Source organism: Odocoileus virginianus, chromosome 27 (genome assembly GCF_023699985.2).
Source record: "Odocoileus virginianus isolate 20LAN1187 ecotype Illinois chromosome 27, Ovbor_1.2, whole genome shotgun sequence".
NCBI classification, from domain to species: domain Eukaryota; kingdom Metazoa; phylum Chordata; class Mammalia; order Artiodactyla; family Cervidae; genus Odocoileus; species Odocoileus virginianus.
The window spans coordinates 24,411,009-24,430,511 of NC_069700.1; the positions used below are offsets into that span (position 1 = coordinate 24,411,009).

Genomic DNA, 19,503 nt, shown 5'->3' on the forward strand with positions numbered 1-19,503 from the left:
CAATCAAAAGTCTCTCATATCAGAAAGTTCCCCAGTCATTTTTGTAGCCAATACCCCCAACCCCTTCACTCCTGGCCCCTGGAAGCCAGCAACCTGGTTTCCATCCCTATCACTTTGCCTTTTCTAGAATGTCATTTAAATGGAAACATAGAGTAAATAGGCATTTATATCTGGCTCCTTTCATTTAACAAAATGCTTTGGGGACTCCTCCAGGTTATGGCATGTATCAATACTTCATTCCTTATTATTGGTGAATAATCTTCCATTTATGAACATATCAGAATTTGCATATCTATGCATTGTTGAGGGATATGGGTTGTTTCCAGCTTTTATGTTTCCTTTCCCCCCCACTTATTTATTTATTTTTAATTGAAGGGTAATTGCTTTACATAATTTTGTGGTTTTCTATCATACATCAACAAGAATCAACCACAGGTACACCCAAGTTTTTAAAAAAATTTTGACCTTGCTTTGCAGCATGTGGGATCTTAGCATCCGGATCAGGGATCAAACCCACGTCTCCTGCATTGGAAGCACAGAGTTGTCACCACTGGGCAGCCAGGGAACTCCCATGGTTCTAGTTTTTAATGCTGATTAAAGCTATTAAAAATTTGCTTGTAAGTTTTGGAGTAGATATCTTCACTTTTGTTGGCTGAATACCTATAAGTGGGATTCCTGAGGTATATGGTAAGTGTACATGTAATTTTATAGGAAACTTCCAAACTGTTTTTCAAAGTGGCTGTACCATTCACATCAGCAGTGTGTCATCACTGCAGTTGCTCTGCATCCTTGTCGGTAATAGATGTTGTCAGTTTCCTTGATTTGAGCCATTTTAATCATAATTCATGGGCTTTGGATGTAGGCTGAGCTATAAATATGCCAGCAAATGTGGAAAACTCAGCAGTGGCCACAGGACTGGAAAAGGTCAGTTTTCATTTCAATCCCAAAGAAAGACAATGCCAAGGAATGCTCAAACTACTGCACAATTGCACTCATCTCACACTCTAGCAAAGTAATACTCAAAATTCTCCAAGCTGGGCTTCAGCAATATGTGAACCATGAACTTCCAGATGTTCAAGCTGGTTTTAGAAAAGGCAGAGATCAAATTGCCAACATCTTCTGGATCATCGAAAAAGCAAGAGAGTTCCAGAAAAACATCTATTTCTGCTTGACTGACTATGCCAAAGCCTTTGACTATGTGGATCACAATAAACTGTAGAAAATTCTGAAAGAGATGGGAATACCAGACCACCTGACCTGACTCCTGAGAAATTTGTATGCAGGTCAGGAAGTAACAGTTAGAACTGGACATGGAACGACAGACTGGTTCCAAATAGGAAAAGGAGTACGTCAAGGCTATATATTGTCACTGATTATTTAACTTATATGCAGAGTACATCATGAGAAACGCTGGGCTAGAAGAAGCACAAGCTGGAATCAAGATTGCCGGGAGAAATATCAATAACCTCAGATATGCAGATGACACCACCCTTATGGCAGAAAGTGAGGAAGAAATTAAGAACCTCTTGATGAAAGTGAAAGAGGAGAATGAAAAAGTTGGCTTAAAGCTCAACATTCAGAAAACTAAGATCATGGCATCTGGCCCCATCACTTCACGGCAAATAGATGGGGAAACTGGAAACAGTGGCTGACTTTATTTTTCTGGGCTCCAAAATCACTGTAGATGGTGATTGCAGCCATGATATTAAAAGAGGCTTACTCCTTGGAAGGAAAGTTATGACCAACCTAGACAGCATATTAAAAAGCAGAGACATTACTTGGCCAACAAAGGTCTGTGTAGTCAAGGCTATGGTTTTTCCAGTGGTCATGTATGGATGTGCGAATGGGACTATAAAGAAAGCTGAGTGCAGAAGAATTGATGCTTTTGAACTGTGGTGTTGGAGAAGACTCTTGAGAGTCCCTTGGACTGCAAGGAGATCCAACCAGTCCTTCCTAAAGGAGATCAGTCCTGGGTATTCATTGGAAGGACTGATTCTGAAGCTGAAACTCCAATACTGTGGCCACCTCATGCGAAGAGTTGACTCATTGGAAAAGACCCCGATGCTGGGAGAGATTGGGGGAAGGAGGATAAGGGGATGACAGAGGATGAGATGGTTGGATGGCATCACCGACTCAATGGACATGGGTTTGTGTGGACTCCGGGAGTTGGTGATGGACAGGGAGGCCTGGCGTGCTGCAGTTCATGGGGTCGCAGAGTCAGACACGATTGATCGACTGAACTGAACTGAGCTATAAAATTAAACACTCTGTTAGCCACATGTACTGGGTTGAATAGTATTCCCTTCAAATTCATATTCACCTGGAACCTCAGAATAGGACCTGCTTTGGCAAGCAGCTGTAATTTTTTTTTTTTTTTTTTGCAGCTGTAACTAGTTAATTTTTTTTAGTGAGTGTTTTATTTATTAAAAAAATTTTTTTTTTAATTTGTATTAGAGGATAGTTGATTTATGACCCAGATTTGATCCCTGGGTCGGGAAGATCCCCTGGAGAAGGAAATGGTTACCGACTCCAGTATTCTTGCCTGGAGAATTCCATGGACAGAGGAGCCTAGCAAGCTACTGTCCACAGGGTCACAAAGAGTTGGACATGACTGAGCGCAGAGCAGCAGCATAGTTGATTTACAATGTGTTAGGTTCAGGTGGACAGCAAAGGAATAAGTTATACCTATACATATATCCACCCTTTTTTAGATTCTTTCCCTATATAGGGCATTACAGTATTGGGTAGAGTTTGTGCTGTATAGTAGGTCCTTATTAGTTATCTATTTTATATGTAGTAGTGTGTATATATCAATCCCAATATCCCAGTTTATCTCTCCCCACTTACCCCTGGTAACCATAGGTTAATTTTCTACATCTGTGACTTTATTTCTGTTTGGTAAATAAGTTCATTTGTACTATTTTTTTAGATTTCACATATAAGTGATATCATATTATACTTGTCTTTCTCAGTTGGACTAGTTAAATTTAGATAAGGTCTTACTGGATTAAAGTGGGCCTTCACTCCAGTGACTGGTGCCCTCATAACAAGGCCACGTGAGGACATGGAAACTTACAGAGGAAAACAGCACTTGACGATGGGGGTGGTGATTGGAGCTGAGTTGCATCAGACCCAGGAATGCCAGAACCACTGGAAGCTGGAAGAGACAAGGCAGTATTCTTCCTTGAAGCCTCTGGAGGAGGGTGGCCTTGCCAACATCTAGACTTCAGACTTCACACTTCCAAAACTGTGAGAGAATACATTTCTGTTGACCTAAGCCATCCAGGTGGTGGTGGTTTGTTCCAGTAACTCTAGAAAAAATAATATACTCTGAATACAATTTGCAAAGTCTGGTAATGCAAAGAAGTTTACAAGGTTATATTTGACTTCCGTAAAGCTTTCTGAGGGTAAAGCATACTAAATGTGTGGAAATACAGTCCTATTAGGTACAAATATAGCATTTGCAGCCTAAATTACTAATAAGCATAAAAATACTTGGACTAAATCTTTAAACAGCCTATAATTTAACTTTTCATCCATTGGGTTGTACTTCTGCTGAGTACAGTGAAGTACTACTATTTATCAAGTGAAAAGTCATCCCTAGAGACAGGATAATCAGGAATTTGGGATAAGTCAGGAATTTGGGATTAACAGATACATATTAATATATATAAAATGGGCTTTCCTGGTAGCTCAGCTGGTAAAGAACCTGTCTGCAATGCAGGAGACCTCGGTTCAATTCCTGGGTTGGGAAGATCCCCTGGAGAACAAATAGGCTACTCACTCCAGTATTCTTGAGCTTCCCTGGTGGTTCAGATGGTAAACAATCAGCCTGAAATGTGAGAGACCTGGGTTCAATCCCTGGGTTGGGTTAGATCCCCTGGAGAAGGGAAAGGCTACCCACCCCAGTATCCTGGCCTGGAGGATTCCATGGCCTGTATAGTCCATGGGGTCACAAAGAGCCAGACATGACTAAATGACTTTCACTTACTTATATATAAAATAGATAAACAACAAGGACCTACTGTATATCACAGGGAACTATATTCAGTATCTTTTAATAATCTATAATGGAAGAGAATCTGAAAAAGTGTGTGTGTGTGTGTGTGTGTGTGTGTATATATATAACTGAATCACTTTGCTATACACCTGAAACATTGTAAATCAGCTATACTTAAATTAAAAAAATAATTAAGGTCAGTCCAGAACCAGAATCCTTGTTGTTGTTGTTGTTCAGTCACCAAGTCGTATCCTACTCTTTGTGACTCCATGGACTGCAGCATGCCAGGCTTTCTTGTCCATCCCCATCTCTCAGAGTTTGCCCAAGAGAAGCCTTATGATTCTTAATCTATGGCTGTTCAATATGTGAGACTCATATTTTGCAGAATGTTCTATAAAGGTTTAAGAGATAGACTTTGTTTTAATTTATTGTTGTAATGAAGTATATTACAATCCTAAAGATTTTTGTAAAATAATTTGCTCATTCGCCCTACCATGGGGTCACTAGTTTTGAAAAGAAAACTACTGTTGCAGAACCAGTCTTGGCTATTACATTAAAAAAAAAAATCCTATTTTAGTTTTAACTCAAACCTCTTCTAGCTCCTCAGAAAGAAAATAATTCTTCTCTCAAACCCCTATTAGACTTCTTTAGATAGGCAGAGGGACCCCCGTCTGTATCCCAAAACCCATGTAAGAAGCTGATTCTTCTACCATTATGCAGAAAAATGTTACTAGCTCAGTGATGATTATACATATTAATTCAATAATATAAAACAAAGAAATAGCAACAGTCAACCAGTTTGTGGTTTAGGCCAGGGGTCCCCTACCTCAGGGATTGAATGCCTGATGATCTGAGGTGGAGCTGATGTAATTGCAATAGAAATAAAGTGCACAATAAATGTAATGCACTTGAATCATCTCTAAATCATCCACACCCCACCCTGAGTCTGTGGAAAAGTTGTCTTCCACGAAACCGGTCCCCGGTGCCAAAAAAGTTGGGCATCGCTAGCTTAGGTGACCATAATTGGCTGAGTAGTGATGGCAATTGGACAAAACTCAAGGCAACAGACAGGGCAGAAGGGCTGGTACAGATGTGGAAGTGGGAATTCCATGTTTTTACAATCATTCCTCTATCTCTACTATGTAAGCCAGGTTTTTTCCCTGTTAGCAACATGAGTTATATCATGAGCCTGCCAGTTGACTCTAGATGTCATCACATAGAGATCTGGGCAGTGTCTCTGGGACTCGCTGGGGCCCTTATGAGTCATTTTCTGTGTTGTGCACCGTGGTTAACAGCTGCACCATGCCTGTGTCACAGAGGTGACTTGTGAATACAATCTTATCTTCGTAAGTTTGCAGAGCCAAGCAGTGCCATCTGAATAGAGTCCAACAATACTCAGCGATCCATGTAAAACACAAGCCTGTTTTCACTGCTCTCTAATCAGCATATGCTGTTCTCTGAATGTTTTGGGAGAACATAGGGTTGGCCTATTCTGGGGGGACAAAGACTTATAATATTGGGCCACCTTGTTCCAAGTTGGGGCAATTTCAAAGGACAGGGCTTTGGGGACTTGGAACAACCTGTACAGCTTCACTGCAACTGAATCTGGCCAAACCCAGACATCAGTCTCCCTCTTAATCCCCATCCCACGTGTGGAAAACCATAAACTCAAGTCATTACAAATAAAAGGCCGTGGAAGCGTGCCCAGATCCCCTTGTGGGTGGTATGACGCTGTGGGAAGGGAGCCATCGGTGTAGGGACTGTCCCTCTATGAGAAGTTGAGAGAAGGAGAAAAAACAACGACCAAAATGTTTGCCTTGTTTAATTAACTCTCAGCAAGGCTGTCTATTCATTAAGTTCTGGTGTACCAGGGAAGGGAGCTCCAGGGGACCCAGGAGGACTGGTTCTGCTCTCCATTTTAACCGCTAATTAGATGTTTACATTTAAGTTGCAACAATCAGCAGATATTATTGCCCATTGCAGGGTGGTCAGAATTAGGTTTGGGAATTATGTAGATGGGCAAATTCTTTCAGGGGAGCTGGAAGTCACTGCTATAATTTATGATAAATATAGCTGGGATCATATGGGCAAACTATGTACCTGTCTGCACTCCCTCCCGCCTAAATATACCATCCATTACAAAACAAAACAAGACAAAAAACACTTAAAAAATTAATCCATTTCAGAATGGGAATAGAAGAAACAGGATCAAGAAAGAGGAGTCAGATCCGAAGTTCAATCCTGCATATTTAAAAACAAAGCTAGGAGCAGAATCTGGTGCCTGGAATAGTTATTCAGCCTCGCAGCCTGTGCAAATTAACCCGATTCTGAACCTGGCTTGGTGTAATATGGTTATTCTCAGGTGCCACACTATTGCAGATCCCTCAGAGACCTGACGTTGCAAAAACCGGAACAGTAAAATTAAATCCTTTTAAATTAGATTTTGCATCGTCCCATTGACCTCCTGGGGTCTTCGGGTGTTCCTCGGAGCAAAGTCAAGAGTATGGTGCTACCCATTTGTGATCAGAAAACAGAAGAAAACTGGAAATGAGAAATCGGGTAAGAGAATAGTAGCTTTTAGCGAAAACTGGGGGTTTTCGCTACTGGGGGTAGCGCGCTGTGACCTCTCTGCATCACTGACCACAGCATAACTGCCCGTCTAGAAAAGGCACAATGCAGAATGGTTCTGTGACCCGGCAGAGGGGGCCTTAGCGAGCCCTGGGGCGCCTTCTCTTTCCTGCCCCTGGAGCCTCCAGGCTGGGTCCACGTCGCCCCTCACTCCCCTGGCTCCCGCCGGATCAACCCTTCAAATCCCGCAGTGCCCGCCCCACTGATTGACAGGCGGGGCAGCCACTCCCAGGAGCCCGGCTTTCCCTCTGTCCCGTAGCCAATAGGAGTCAAGAGGCGGGGCCTGCAGCCGGTAGGCGGTGCTGGTCAGGTGCGGCGCTGGTCAGGTGCAGCGCTGGTCAGGTGCAGTACTGGTCAGGTGCTCTGCGTTGAGCTGGCGAGCAGGTGAGCGGCTGTGGGTTTGGGGGGCACCCCTTGCTCCCGCCGCCTCCTGGCTGTTGCCCTGGGTCTGTGGGAAGGATCCCTTTCAAGGCCTTCCCTCCCATTGCCCCAAGCCGAAGCGGACTGAGCGGATCGCCGCGAGGGTAAGAGTCGGGGGAGGTGGGAGGCTGGCCTCCCCGGGACCCACCTGCCTCTTTAGGGACCCCCAAACTATCCTCCCTCCGGTTTCCACTACACAGTTGTTACAGAGCCCACGTTAGGGCATCTTCTGGCCTCGGTGGGCGGGCGGGCGGTCTACAAATTGGGAACGTACCCTACGCCGAGATCCTTCCCGGAGCTAGGATGAAATCCCAATGAAAACGATGCGGAGACGTATCACCCTCCTTTTGACGTCCGTTCGCTCTACACACACCTACTCATCCTTCACTTTCTCTCTTCTCCTTTCTTGGCACCCCTTTCCTCTAGATTTCCAAGGCTGTCTGTAGGGGAAGGGCTGGAGGGGCGAGGAGTTGGAAAGCAGCCCAGTGAAAGCTGGACCTAGAACGAGGGATTCCACAGCGCCATGAAGCACTTTGGAGGAAAAGAAAGAAATCAGATTTCTTGCATCCCCACCCCCGCTTCCCTGTTTGTTGCTTTATGTCATCGATGTGATAACGTTGGTTCCTCTTAGCAAGCATTCCTAAGCTTGAGGCAGTGGTTAGCCTTTGTTTGCGTTTGTCCCAGGAAAGCAGTTCGGTCCTGCTTATTACAGTTGCTGAATTAATTTACTAAAATAGAGGAGAAATCAGATGTTTCATGTAGCTGATTCATTTTTTAGCTTTAAATTATATTTAGTTCATAGTATCCTTTCTTGTGTTAAGAAAGTGAAGGAGAAGAGAGGACGAGGAAAAATCACCCTTCTTAGCCAGAAATGTTAGTAAATATTTTTGCAGTTCCTCATTGGAACTGATTACTCATGTTCCTTCCAGAACTGGGAAGTTTCTTGCCATTTGAGGAATAGTTTTTTAAATTTAATTTTTGAGCCATTGTCTGAAGATCAATACCTACAACAATTTCAGTTTAAGTAATGTTCTGGTATGCTGAAATCATGGTTAAAAACAAAACAAAACAGAAGCAGAATTCTTGTCCCTGATAGCAAAGCAGGCATGCCAAAGCACTTTTTATTTACCAGCACTTATAAAATAGGAGGGCAAGACAGGTTCTTTTTCTGAGGTTTAAAAATGTCTTCAGCATATTCAAATTAGGAAGATGTTAAAAACTGAATTCAAGAGATTTCTTGGCACAAAATATAGTTAGATCCAGGTTTGGTGGGCTTATAAATAACTTTATGCAAGAATGAACAGCAGAGGGAAAGAACAAAAGATCCTTACTGAATTTGCAATCCGTTGAGAACTGACAAAATTTACATATGTATTGTTTTTCATATTATCTCTTATTAGCTTTCTTGAATAGAATAAAAGCTTTTTAGAAATAGAGGCAGGTGAACAACAACAATTACAACTACTTTGATCCCAAGAGATTTATTTAATCCAGGGAAGTGCCTGTTCTACACACACCACTGATAAGATTAAATACTGATGAATTTTAACATTAGGAAAAATGAAAGTAAAGTCACTTAGTCTTGTCTGACTCTTTGTGACCCCATGGACTCTAGCTCACCAGGCTCCTCTGTCCATGGAATTCTCCAGGCAGGAATACTGGAGTGGGTTGCCATTTCCTTCTCCAGGGGATCTTCCCGACCCAGGGATCGAACCCAGGTTTCCCGCACTGCAGGCAGACTCTTTACCAACTGAGCCACCAGGGAAGGAAGGTCAACATCAAATTTCAGATTTACATTTCTGTTATACTTACTTCAGAACCTAATTGTTTTATTTATAGAAGACTGTGCTTTGATTGAGGGCAGAAGGAGAAGAGGGCGTCAGAGGATAAGATGGCTAGATGCCATCACTGATGCAATGGACATGAGCTTGGGCAAACTCTGGACATGGTGAGAGACAGAGGCCTGGTGTGCTGCAGTCCATGAAGTCTCAGAGTCAGACACGACCGGGTGACCAAACAACAACAACAACATGCTTTGATTATTTGGAGATGGAAATGGCAACCCACTCCAGTATTCTTGCCTGGGAAATCCCATGAACAGTGGAGCCTGGCAGGCTGCAGTTCATAGGGTTGCATAGAGTCAGACATGACTGAAGCAATTTAGCACACACACATGCTTTAATTATTAATATATGAATGTCGATTACATTTCACAAATATATTAGAATGTCATAATTTTTATGTCACTTCAAGACACCAAGTTAATCTCGTACTATGATGAACCAAACATAAGGCCTTGCCATTGAAACATGGAGGTTTACATATGTATTTTTAAAAAATATTATTTTTGATTTGCTAGTGCTAATTCCTGTTGCTAGGTTCCTACAGCCTGTCTAACACTAATGATGAATGTGTCCACAGGTATTTTAGTTCAGTTCAGTTCAGTTGCTCAGTTGTGTCCGACTCTTTGCGACCCCATGGACTGCAGCATGCCAGGCCTCCCTGTCCATCACCAACTCCTGGAATATTTTGACATATATAAATGTCCATGAGCAGGAGCCAGAAGTTTGAGTCAACCTGAAAATGTTTCTGAAAAGTTGTATGCAAATTATTTCATCTTTTAAAATTATATTTGGGGAGATAATTTACATAATTTCTTTGAGGAAATGTTTTGGTAAGTTCTTAGAAACTAAAACAGTTTCTAAAGTGTGAATATATTTCTTAGCTTTGTTATAGAGAGCCCCATGTTTCTTGTTTAAGATGAAATTCTGCAACATAAACCTTCCAGGCTGTGATGTATACTATAACTGGGGTTACTAAGCGCCATCATTCTCCGTTTTGGGTAAAGTATGCAAAACAAAATTATTGCCATTAACTTCTATATTTTTCTTATACAGATTGTCTTACACTGAAGCAATCAAGTAGTTTGAAAAATGACTTCAAGACTTCTCTGGGTGTCCTTCATGCTTGCTGCATTAACACTTTCAGTTACATTTTCTCTCCAATCAGACCAGCCAAAGGTTCTGCTAGTTTCATTTGACGGATTCCGTTGGGATTATTTATATAGAGTTCCAACACCCCATTTTCATTATGTTATGAAATACGGTGCCCAGGTGCAGCAAGTTACTAATATTTTTATTACAAAGACCTACCCTAACCATTATACTTTGGTCACTGGCCTCTTTGCTGAGAATCATGGCATTGTGGCAAATGACATGTATGACCCTATTCTGAACAAATCTTTCTCCTTGGATGACATGGATATTTATGATTCTGAGTTTTGGGAAGAAGCGACGCCGATATGGATCACAAATCAGAGGGCAGGACACATGAGTGGTGCGGCCATGTGGCCCGGAACAGATGTCAAAATACATGGAAGCTTTCCCACTCACTACATGCCTTACAATGACTCTGTTTCATTTGAAGAGAGAGTTGCCAAAATTATTGAATGGTTTACGTCAAAAGAGCCCATCAATCTTGGTCTTCTTTATTGGGAGGAACCTGATGATATGGGCCACCAGCTGGGACCAGACAGTCCGCTCATGGGGCCTGTCATTTCAGATATTGACCACAAGTTAGGATATCTCATACAAATGCTGAAAAAGGCAAACTTGTGGGACGTTCTGAACCTAGTCATCACAAGTGACCATGGAATGACGCAGTGTTCCCAGGAAAGGATCATAGAGCTTGACCAATATCTGGATAGAGAGCACTACACCCTGATCGACCAATCGCCAGTGGCCGCCATCTTGCCCAGGGAAGGTCAGCCTGAGCTGAAGGGTGATCTGGGGGTGGGTGTTCGTGCCCAGTGTGACTGAGTGGGGGACTTTTGTTTCTGTCTTTCAAGTGTGCTTGTCTTTGTTCATGGTAATATTCTTGGATTTAATCCTTAGTCTCTGAAAAGACAAAGTCACTTCCCTCAGAGTCGGATTTTTTACTTTTTTCTACAGTTTGAAACTGATACTCTCTCTGTATATTTATGGTAGTGGCATTTAACCATTTTGGAGTCATTGGATATGATGAAAAGCTACAGCCTTCACTCACAGAGAAATAGAGATGGGAAGATACACCCAAAATGTGCATGGAGTTACAGTGATTTTTATGGAAGCCCTAAAGCCTTCAGAGGATCCTTCGTTAGATCTGCTTAATAGGGAAGCAGTGGGGCAGAGGAAAGAGAGAGTTTTGCTCGTGCTGAGACTTAGTTTTCTTACCTATAAGCAAGGGAAGTAATAACAGTACCTCAAACTTAAAAAAAATGTGTTGTTTTTATTTTTGGATGTTCTGAGTCTTCACTGCTGTGTGGGCTTCTGTCTAGTTGTGATGTGAGGGCTTCTCACTGCAGGGGCTTCTCTTGTCGCAGAGCACAGGCTTTAGGGCCTTAAACTTTTTACAAACCTCATCTCAAAGCCTCATACCAACCTGTCATTCATTATTTCTGTTTTAAAGGTAGATTCTGAGTTTTAAACAAACTCAAAATATTTTTAACATCCCCAAAGAGAATTTGAAAGAGAATGGATACCTGTATATGTATAATTGAAATCACTTAGTTGTACAACTGAAAAGAACCCAATGTTGTCAATCAACTATACTCCTATAAGACTTTTTTTTTTTAAGTTTTACATCCCCAGGGTTGCAAAGAGTTGAGCATGACTGAAGCAGCTTAGCACATTCATGCACACATGGACATATGTATTTAAGTCTTTAGAGATTTCTGTTTCAATGAAATGTCTTCTCTGAAGGTGAATTTATTTTAAGAGAAGATTATTTCTCAGTTTCCCCCACTGGGAGCGGAGGCAGACAGGGGATTCTAAATTGTCTGGTAAGACTTCATTACCTTGAACTTGCTGACTGTCTACATCAGTAGGATGTCCTCATTGACTGACCTCTATTGCCGTGGTTGCTTCTTGGCTGTTGTGGTGAGAGTCTTGTTCTGACTGCTTCTCCTCATTCTGTTTTAGGCAAATTTGATGAAGTCTATGAAGCACTAGCTCAAGCTCATCCTAATCTGACTGTTTACAAAAAGGAAGAGATTCCGGAAAGATGGCATTACAAACACAACAGTCGAATTCAGCCCATTCTCGCAGTGGCTGACGACGGCTGGCATATTTTACGGAATAAGTCAGATGACTTTCTCTGTGAGTATGTTATAGTCTTTCTCCCCGTTCTGCATCATCTGCTAAAGTGGAGGCCAACGGGGAGTTGTTTCTGCTGTATTCAACATTCTGTTTACCGATCGAATAACTAGCTAGTGTCATACATTAATAGCTAAATAAAAATCCAATAAATATCCCAATAAAGATTTACTGGGACTTTAAAATGAGGTAACCTCCTAAAAGTGAAATGACTCTTGAAGTTATCAGACCAAAGATAAGCACCGTGCCCTATACTGCTAATTATAACCATTATGTTCCTGAGAAAAACCTGAGTTTTGTAAATTGAATCGTTTTTTGCATCTGTTTCATACTCTGGTCTCATAAAAGTGTCATCTCTATTTTTCTCTGCAGTTGTCAGCTTTCTCGTTTCTTTTGCCCTCTGGCTCTACAAAATATAGGCCAGCTTTGCTTTATACCTTGGAAACATTTCTAAAAAGAAGTGCATATTGGCATGGATAGAAGTATATCAAGATATATTTTCCTAATGAATACCAAGTGGTATAATTCTGGAGGTATTTCCATTATATAAATTTAGAAGATGATGGAAATGCTATTTAAAATTCAAGCATACAAAATAAAGAGTTTTCTGCCATCCATAAAAGGGGCTTCCCTGGTGGCTCAGATGGTAAAGAATTTGTCTGCAATGCAGAAGACCCAGGTTCGATCCCTGGATTGGAAAGATCCACAGAGGAGGGCATGGCAGCCCACTCCAGTATTCTTGCCTGGAGAATTCCATGGACAGAGGAGCCATCCATAACGTGTAGTTTTCCCTTTCCATACAGCTTTTAACAAGTTAGTCAAATGGAAGTCATCCACAGGATGTAACTCATCTTTATTGTGCCTGCCATTTGCATATTTGCTCTCAAACTGCCCGCCCACTGTTACCCTGATCTGCACTGTATCAGCAGTGACAGATCCCTACAGACTAAATTTCCGAAGCTACTTTGTAAACTAGTTTCTGGTTCCATTTGGCCAATAGAGAACCTTGGTAGGAGCGTGGAAGGCAGGAGTTTGGCAGAAGCCAGGGTCTTTGTCCCCCATTCTGTCTGCCCTAGCCTGTGACTTCATGTCCTCTGTGATCCCAGCTCTGGACAACCTCCCTGTCTGTGGCCCCAGCTCCTACTGAGTAGTTCTGCCTTTGGGGCTCTGGTTACCCCACCTCTTCCTTCTGTCTCTCCAGCTCTGGGGGCCATTGAGGTTCCCACTGGAGACTATTCCCACTGGTCTATTCACAGGGTAACCTTGCCATCTCATGTTTACTTCTGAGCTTCAACACTATCCCTCATTTGAAATTCCCTCCCTTAAAATACCTAGCATGGAATCTGCTTCCCTGGCTGACAGAGACATTAACACGCACTACCAATCAGTTCACTGAGGGTTCTTCCCATTGTTACTGAATATTGAGGGAAGCATATGATGCCAACACTGACTAGAAATGCTCTTTTAGGCACTGGTCCTTGATACATTTGAGATAGTAAAAAAAAAAAAAATGTCCCTTTAGGTAGAATTGGGTTCCCATCATGTTTATTGATGAAGAGAATAGCAGTTAGCTGGCAGTGGCATTTGTTGAGCATAAATGAGTCATACTGGCAAATGTATACGTGATGGGTTCAGATCCTTAAAACAGATTTTACATATGGGTAATAATCTGTAAACCAATATTTAATCAGGCCAGGAGAGCTGTATTAAGAAAGTTTTAAAAAATAATTTGTTTGGCCATGAGAATAGTTGCCAACTTTATATGTTCAGGCTTTCACTATTGTGCAGGTGACTCTTATGTGAGAGGAGTTGCTCAGAAAAGAAGAGACAGAATTACAATGAACAATTAACATAAATGCCAGTGGCTCTCTTGAAACTTTGGTTCAGTGAACTACTATTATATAATAGATGGTCACTCCTATTTTGAATCTAAAACCTTAATGGTGCTCCTATTTATGTTACATTATGTTCAACATAATTATTTTTTCAACAAAATAATTAAGTACTGGCTATTACAGTCCTTCTCAGCCTGAGTTCTAGAAGAGAACTCAGCCCTAATTGTCCAACAGCAGCGGTTCTCAAAAAGTGTTCCCTGGACCAGCATCATCCACATCTCCGGGGAACTCATTAGAAATGCAGATTCTTGGGCCCAACCCAGATCTGCTACACTGGGAACTGAGAGGGTGGAGCCCAGAGATCTGTGTTTTTACCTGCACCCACCCTCCCTGTGCCAGAGTCTCATACATGGTCAAGTTTGAGAACACTGCCCTTAGACATCCATTATTAAATACTGTCTGCTGGATCAAGCATTAATGGTAGGGGCTACCGCTAGGAAGGGCTTCCTGGGTGGCTAAGTGGTAAGGAATCTGCCTGCCTGCAATGCTGGAGACTCAGGTTCAATTCCTGGGTTGGGAAGATCCCCTGGAAAAGGAAATGACAACCCACTCCACTATTCTTGCCTGGAGAATTCCATGGACAGAGGAGCCTGGTGGGCTATGATCCATGGAGTTGCAAATATTTGGACAAGACTGAGTGACTGAGCATGCATTCACCACTAGGAGAAAAAGTCCCCCTTCACGGGAAAGGTTTTCTAAGTCATAATGAGTTCACTTCAAGTCTGATTTTCTAGTAAGAAGTGTGATAGGATTTACTTTGCCTTCATGATTAGAGTATAGATCCAACTTTTCACAGACAGGAGCCCAGCAATCATCCAATTACAAATTATATAATGGCACATTTCCCAATGTTACTGTTGATTGAGTAGAATAGCACAGCCCCAGTCAGATGATTCCTAGTGATTCATAAATCCAGCATTATTTCCACTTGAATAAGAAACTCAAAAGAATCATAGCACTAAAAATGACTCCTTTAGATGGATTTTGCCAGGCAGATTTGGAATTACTCGGAGAAGATGACTCTCAGAAGAATTGATTTAGAATTTTTTTTTTTTTTTCAATTCTGTGTTCCCATTGCAGGTTTCCTGGTAGCAGACACCAGCAGTAGAGGCTGATTTGCTGGTCATTCTCACTACCTTTAAAATAAAGCCTTTCAGTTCTCTTTGGTTGCCATTTTACTGGCAGTAGAACCCTGATATTATGCTAGACCCACATGCCTTTAAAAGGCAGCTTTAAAAACATAAAATAAAAGGCAGCTTTTATTATGCAGGGGTTTTCATCCTTCAATTTTGTATCTTCTTCTGACTTATCAAGACTCCGGAAGTTTTTAACTTTTTTTGTAGCCATACTAAAGCATACAATGCTAAGCTGGATCCTGATCTGAAACAGGACAAGATTTTACCCACAAGTCCTGATCTTTATTTTTTTGATTGTTGTTCAGTCACTATGTTGTGTTCAACGCTTTGTGACCCCACAGACTGCAGCACACCAGGCTTCCCTGTTCTTCACTGTCTCCCAGAGTTTGCTCAAACTCATGTCCATTGAGTCGGTGATGCCATCCAACCATCTGGTCCTCTGTCACTGTCTTCTCCTTCTGCCCTCAATCTTTCCCAGCATCAGGGTCTTTTCTAATGAGTCAACTGATAAATTATGAATTTATTGGCTTCATGACTAAGGGCACCTTTACTCTTTTATCTTTAGAACAATAACTGGAACATAGTAGGTATCTAACAAGTAATTGCTGAAAATCAGTTTACCTGCCAACAAAAAAAGATCACTTTCATGTTCCCCTGACTTGGCTCAGGGAAGTTTACCCTTCTTCCTGTGACCTGTGGGAAAGATTTATGATCATTTGACTTCTCATTTCCTGAAGTGAATCGTGATGTTGACCACAGCAGAGATGATGTGTAAAGGATTCTTTTATTTAAAAGTCAAATTAGATCAAACTTGCATGTAAGTCTAGCATTCAATGATACAGTTATTTCCATTTTAATACCATCTGGTTGGCTCACTTGTTCATGCATTTTATCTTCACAGTAGGCAACCACGGGTACGACAATGCATTAGCAGAAATGCATCCCATTTTCTTAGCCCATGGTCCTGCCTTCCGAAAAAATTTCACAAAAGCAGCCATGAACTCTACAGACCTGTACCCCCTGCTCTGCCACCTGCTCAACATTACGGCCCTGCCTCACAACGGATCACTCGGCCACGTTCAGGATCTGCTCATTTCACCGACTCCACGAGCAAGTCCTGATACCCAGATCCCTCCTCTCCTCCATGGTAGTGTGAAACCAAGAGAAAATGAACAAGAGGAGTCATATGCTTATTTCCTAGGGGTCTCTCTTGGTAGCATTATAGTTATTGTGTTTTTAATAGTTCTCATTAAACATTTAATTCGAAGTCAAATACCTGCCTTACCAGATTTTCAGGCTGAAATATCTCAACCATTATTACAAGCCTAATGCTTCTGTGATGTGGAGATGGCATAGTTTATGTCAGTGTTTAAAGGTTTCAAATTCTAGGGAACTAGCTTCAGACATTTGCACAGACCATTAAGCAGTTATGTATATATACAAGGGCAGTCACACACACACACACACAAACACACACACACACGGACCAAAATACACTGACCTGCAAAGGATGAAAAATGGGGAAGTGTGTTTCCATTGTTCTCTCTGGCTTCCGGTAGATAAAATCCTGCTTTATTTGGTCTTGGCACATACAATGTATATATTTAGCAACTTTGCACTATTTGAAGTACCTTATATATTGCACTTTACTCTCTTAATGGTACTTTTAAGTGAAATGCACTTTATTGACAATTATGTCTTATAATTCAGTGGAAAAAGACAAATTTTGCACCTGTGTCCCAGAATACTTGTTATTCCTTGTTCTAATGGAATGAAATTTCTAATAATTCCTGAATAATGTAAAAATATATCTCCTTACATTGGGAGAACAGGAAGAAAGTGAAAACTGCTGAAAATGAAATGTGATGACCTTTGAATGCTGGATTTCAGAGCGATGCGTTCCCAAAGCAGGGTGCATCTGTGAGCACTCCTTGTCATATTTCTTTCCATACGACGGGTTTTCATCTTATTTCCCCCCCAAAACAGAGATCCAGATGCTGTTGGATTAATTCTAGGCATATCATCTCCATCGTGACATTCATTATTGCTATTTCCTGATGTAGTCATTTTACTCTGATTTTGATAATAAAGATACCATGAATATACATTTGCTTCCTCTCAAGTCTAGCACTGGCCTAGAAGGGTAGAAGGGATCAGGCATTATCTCAGCAATGTTTTCTCTTGCTCTGTAATTATTTGCTTCCTTGAAAAATAAATCACCATTGTGTTAAAAATCAGATTAGATAAAAGAGTGTTTTGTTTCTGGCAACCTGTAGTGACAGAGCCTTTAGTTTTGAGCATTTGAAGGTCCAGAATTGCAAGAGAGCCCAAACTATATTGGGGAAAATGTTGGTCACACAATCCTTGAAAAGAACTGTGTGGAGCTTGGGGGAAATAATTAGGAGTTTAGGGGGAAAAAAATTAGGCAGGACCAGTGTTTGCAATGTACCCAGGACAGTGCTAAAGGGTGCCTGGTGGCAAAATTTAGTGAGACAATACCTAGAGGTAACAGGTATTGAAATAAGAGAAGTTGAGATTATAGCCTTGTTTCCTTGAAATATTTGAATATCCACTCACCAAATGCTCAGTGGAATCAAAGATGAATCCAGGTTCACAAATAGACATTACTCCTCAGTAGGACTTTTCATTCACAAAAGAGTTTATCTCCTGAGTAGGGTTTTTCACCTGCCTGGTCATCTGAGCTCCTCATTCCCACCATGGAAAGCGTGCTTTGAGTCTCTTTAAGTAGTCTGGTTGGGGAGAGGGTGGTATTACCGGTGGTTTCTTAGAGGAAAGAGGAAGCCCCAGAAAGAATAGCTTTCCTTGAAGAAAACAGAAACCAGTTTATAGACACGTGGCCCATAGATAATAATGTGATTTTGTGTATATTTATGTACCCGCCTGCAAAGAAGTAGGTAAAATGGCAAAAGTATTCAAGAAAGAAACTATAAATTCGAGGTAAAGAACAAACGTGGCAGAGTGAAAAATAACAAGTGCTTTCTAAAATCAGGTGAATGATTTTTAAATGATGATGCCAATAATGAGTGTTAGCACCTAATTCTTAAGTTTATACATCCTCTTAATGGGCTAGAATGAGATCACTGGAAATGTATCAGTAGTATAGATTAAGAAACAGACATGAGATGATAGATAGCAAACTCCTCAGGAGGTCTGAATTCTGGATTAGACATTTTAGAACACGCAACTTACTCATATTGGCTTGCTTTATAGCAATGAACTTAGCTGTGTGATTGAGATGCCAAATCTAATGACTTGAAGATGAAACTGGTCTATTTAAAAGCAGTTACTATTCAAGTGTAATCTGTGTATGTAAACTAATTGTTGTCTTAAATTCATTTTAGAGGGTGCTATGATGACCTTAGTGTAAGAAGAGAGTAAATTCTGTTAACGCTGATGAAATCATTAAAACTCTGATCTGAAGATTTGATTATTGAATGGTTCTTTTATTTACAGATACTTATTTTCCTGTAAAATAGCAGCTGAAGAGTTTACCTGAAAGAAAATAAAATTTTAGACTTTGCTGGGAAAACCTTGTCACTTACCATGTTTTGACAGTTTTTTGTTCCGGTTTTACCTGCATGTCTCTCTGGTCTAACTTTTGTGTACAGTCAACGCAAATTAGGACACAGAAATAAAATGGAGACTGGCTAATCTTCCTGACTCTAAGTAAAAACTTTTAAAAGGTCAGAAGAATGGAATCCACACCCCCCCCCCCCCCACTGCCCACAGCCACCACAACACTGACATATTTTCCCCGCCATCTTCTATCAACAGTTTTGAAGTTGATTAATTGATACTATTTTTCCTGTTCAGGGTATGTTTTGCAATTTCTTCTGCCTTCGTCACCTGCCACTTAAATTGAAAACTGCTTTGCAAGATGCTTTCTGACCTCTTAATTAGAACTGATCCTATTATTAGTTTCAGATTCTTACAAGAACCTAGTTCTAGAAAATCTATTGTTGTTGTTGTTCAGTTGCTAAGTCGCAACAGACTCTTTGTGACCCCATAGACTGCAGCACACCTGTCCTGTGTCCTTCACTATCTCCTGGAGTTTGCTCAAACTTATGTCCATTGAGTCAGCGATACCATCCAGCCTTCTCATCCTCCTTCTCCTCCTGCCCTCATTCTTTCTCAGCATCAGGGTCTTTTCCAGTGAGCTGGCTCTTTGCATTAGGTGACCAAAGTATTGGAGCTTCAGTTTCAGCATCAGTCCTTCCAATGAATATTCATGGTTGATTTCCTTTGGGATTGACTGGTTTGATATCTGTGCT

At 41.2% G+C, this 19,503-nt stretch overlaps 1 protein-coding gene across 3 annotated transcripts; it reads left to right on the forward strand.

Annotated features, from left to right (window-relative positions):
• Positions 1–6,903: 6,903 nt before the first annotated feature.
• On the forward strand, positions 6,904–18,652 carry ENPP5 (ectonucleotide pyrophosphatase/phosphodiesterase family member 5). Of its 3 annotated transcripts, none has more exons than XM_020894546.2 (4): positions 6,904–7,152; positions 9,946–10,810; positions 12,007–12,183; positions 16,113–18,652. In XM_020894546.2, exons 2-4 carry the CDS (start codon positions 9,982–9,984, stop codon positions 16,538–16,540), a joined length of 1,434 nt encoding a protein of 477 aa, XP_020750205.1. In that variant the 5' UTR covers positions 6,904–7,152; positions 9,946–9,981; the 3' UTR covers positions 16,541–18,652. The 3 variants fall into 3 exon arrangements, with proteins under 3 accessions (XP_020750205.1, XP_020750207.1, XP_020750206.1); XM_020894548.2 differs by having other exon boundaries at positions 16,116–18,652; XM_020894547.2 differs by having other exon boundaries at positions 6,907–7,012.
• The last annotated feature ends 851 nt before the right edge of the window (positions 18,653–19,503 follow it).

What these genes read in the sequence shown, in the direction of transcription:
- ENPP5 (XM_020894546.2), top strand. Translation starts at nt 9,982, where the DNA reads ATGACTTCAAGACTTCTCTGGGTGTCCTTCATGCTTGCTGCATTAACA. An exon ending in CGCCATCTTGCCCAGGGAAG is followed by an intron (nt 10,811 to 12,006) that starts GTCAGCCTGAGC and finishes ATTCTGTTTTAG; the next exon opens with GCAAATTTGATGAAGTCTAT. An exon ending in TAAGTCAGATGACTTTCTCT is followed by an intron (nt 12,184 to 16,112) that starts GTGAGTATGTTA and finishes TTATCTTCACAG; the next exon opens with TAGGCAACCACGGGTACGAC.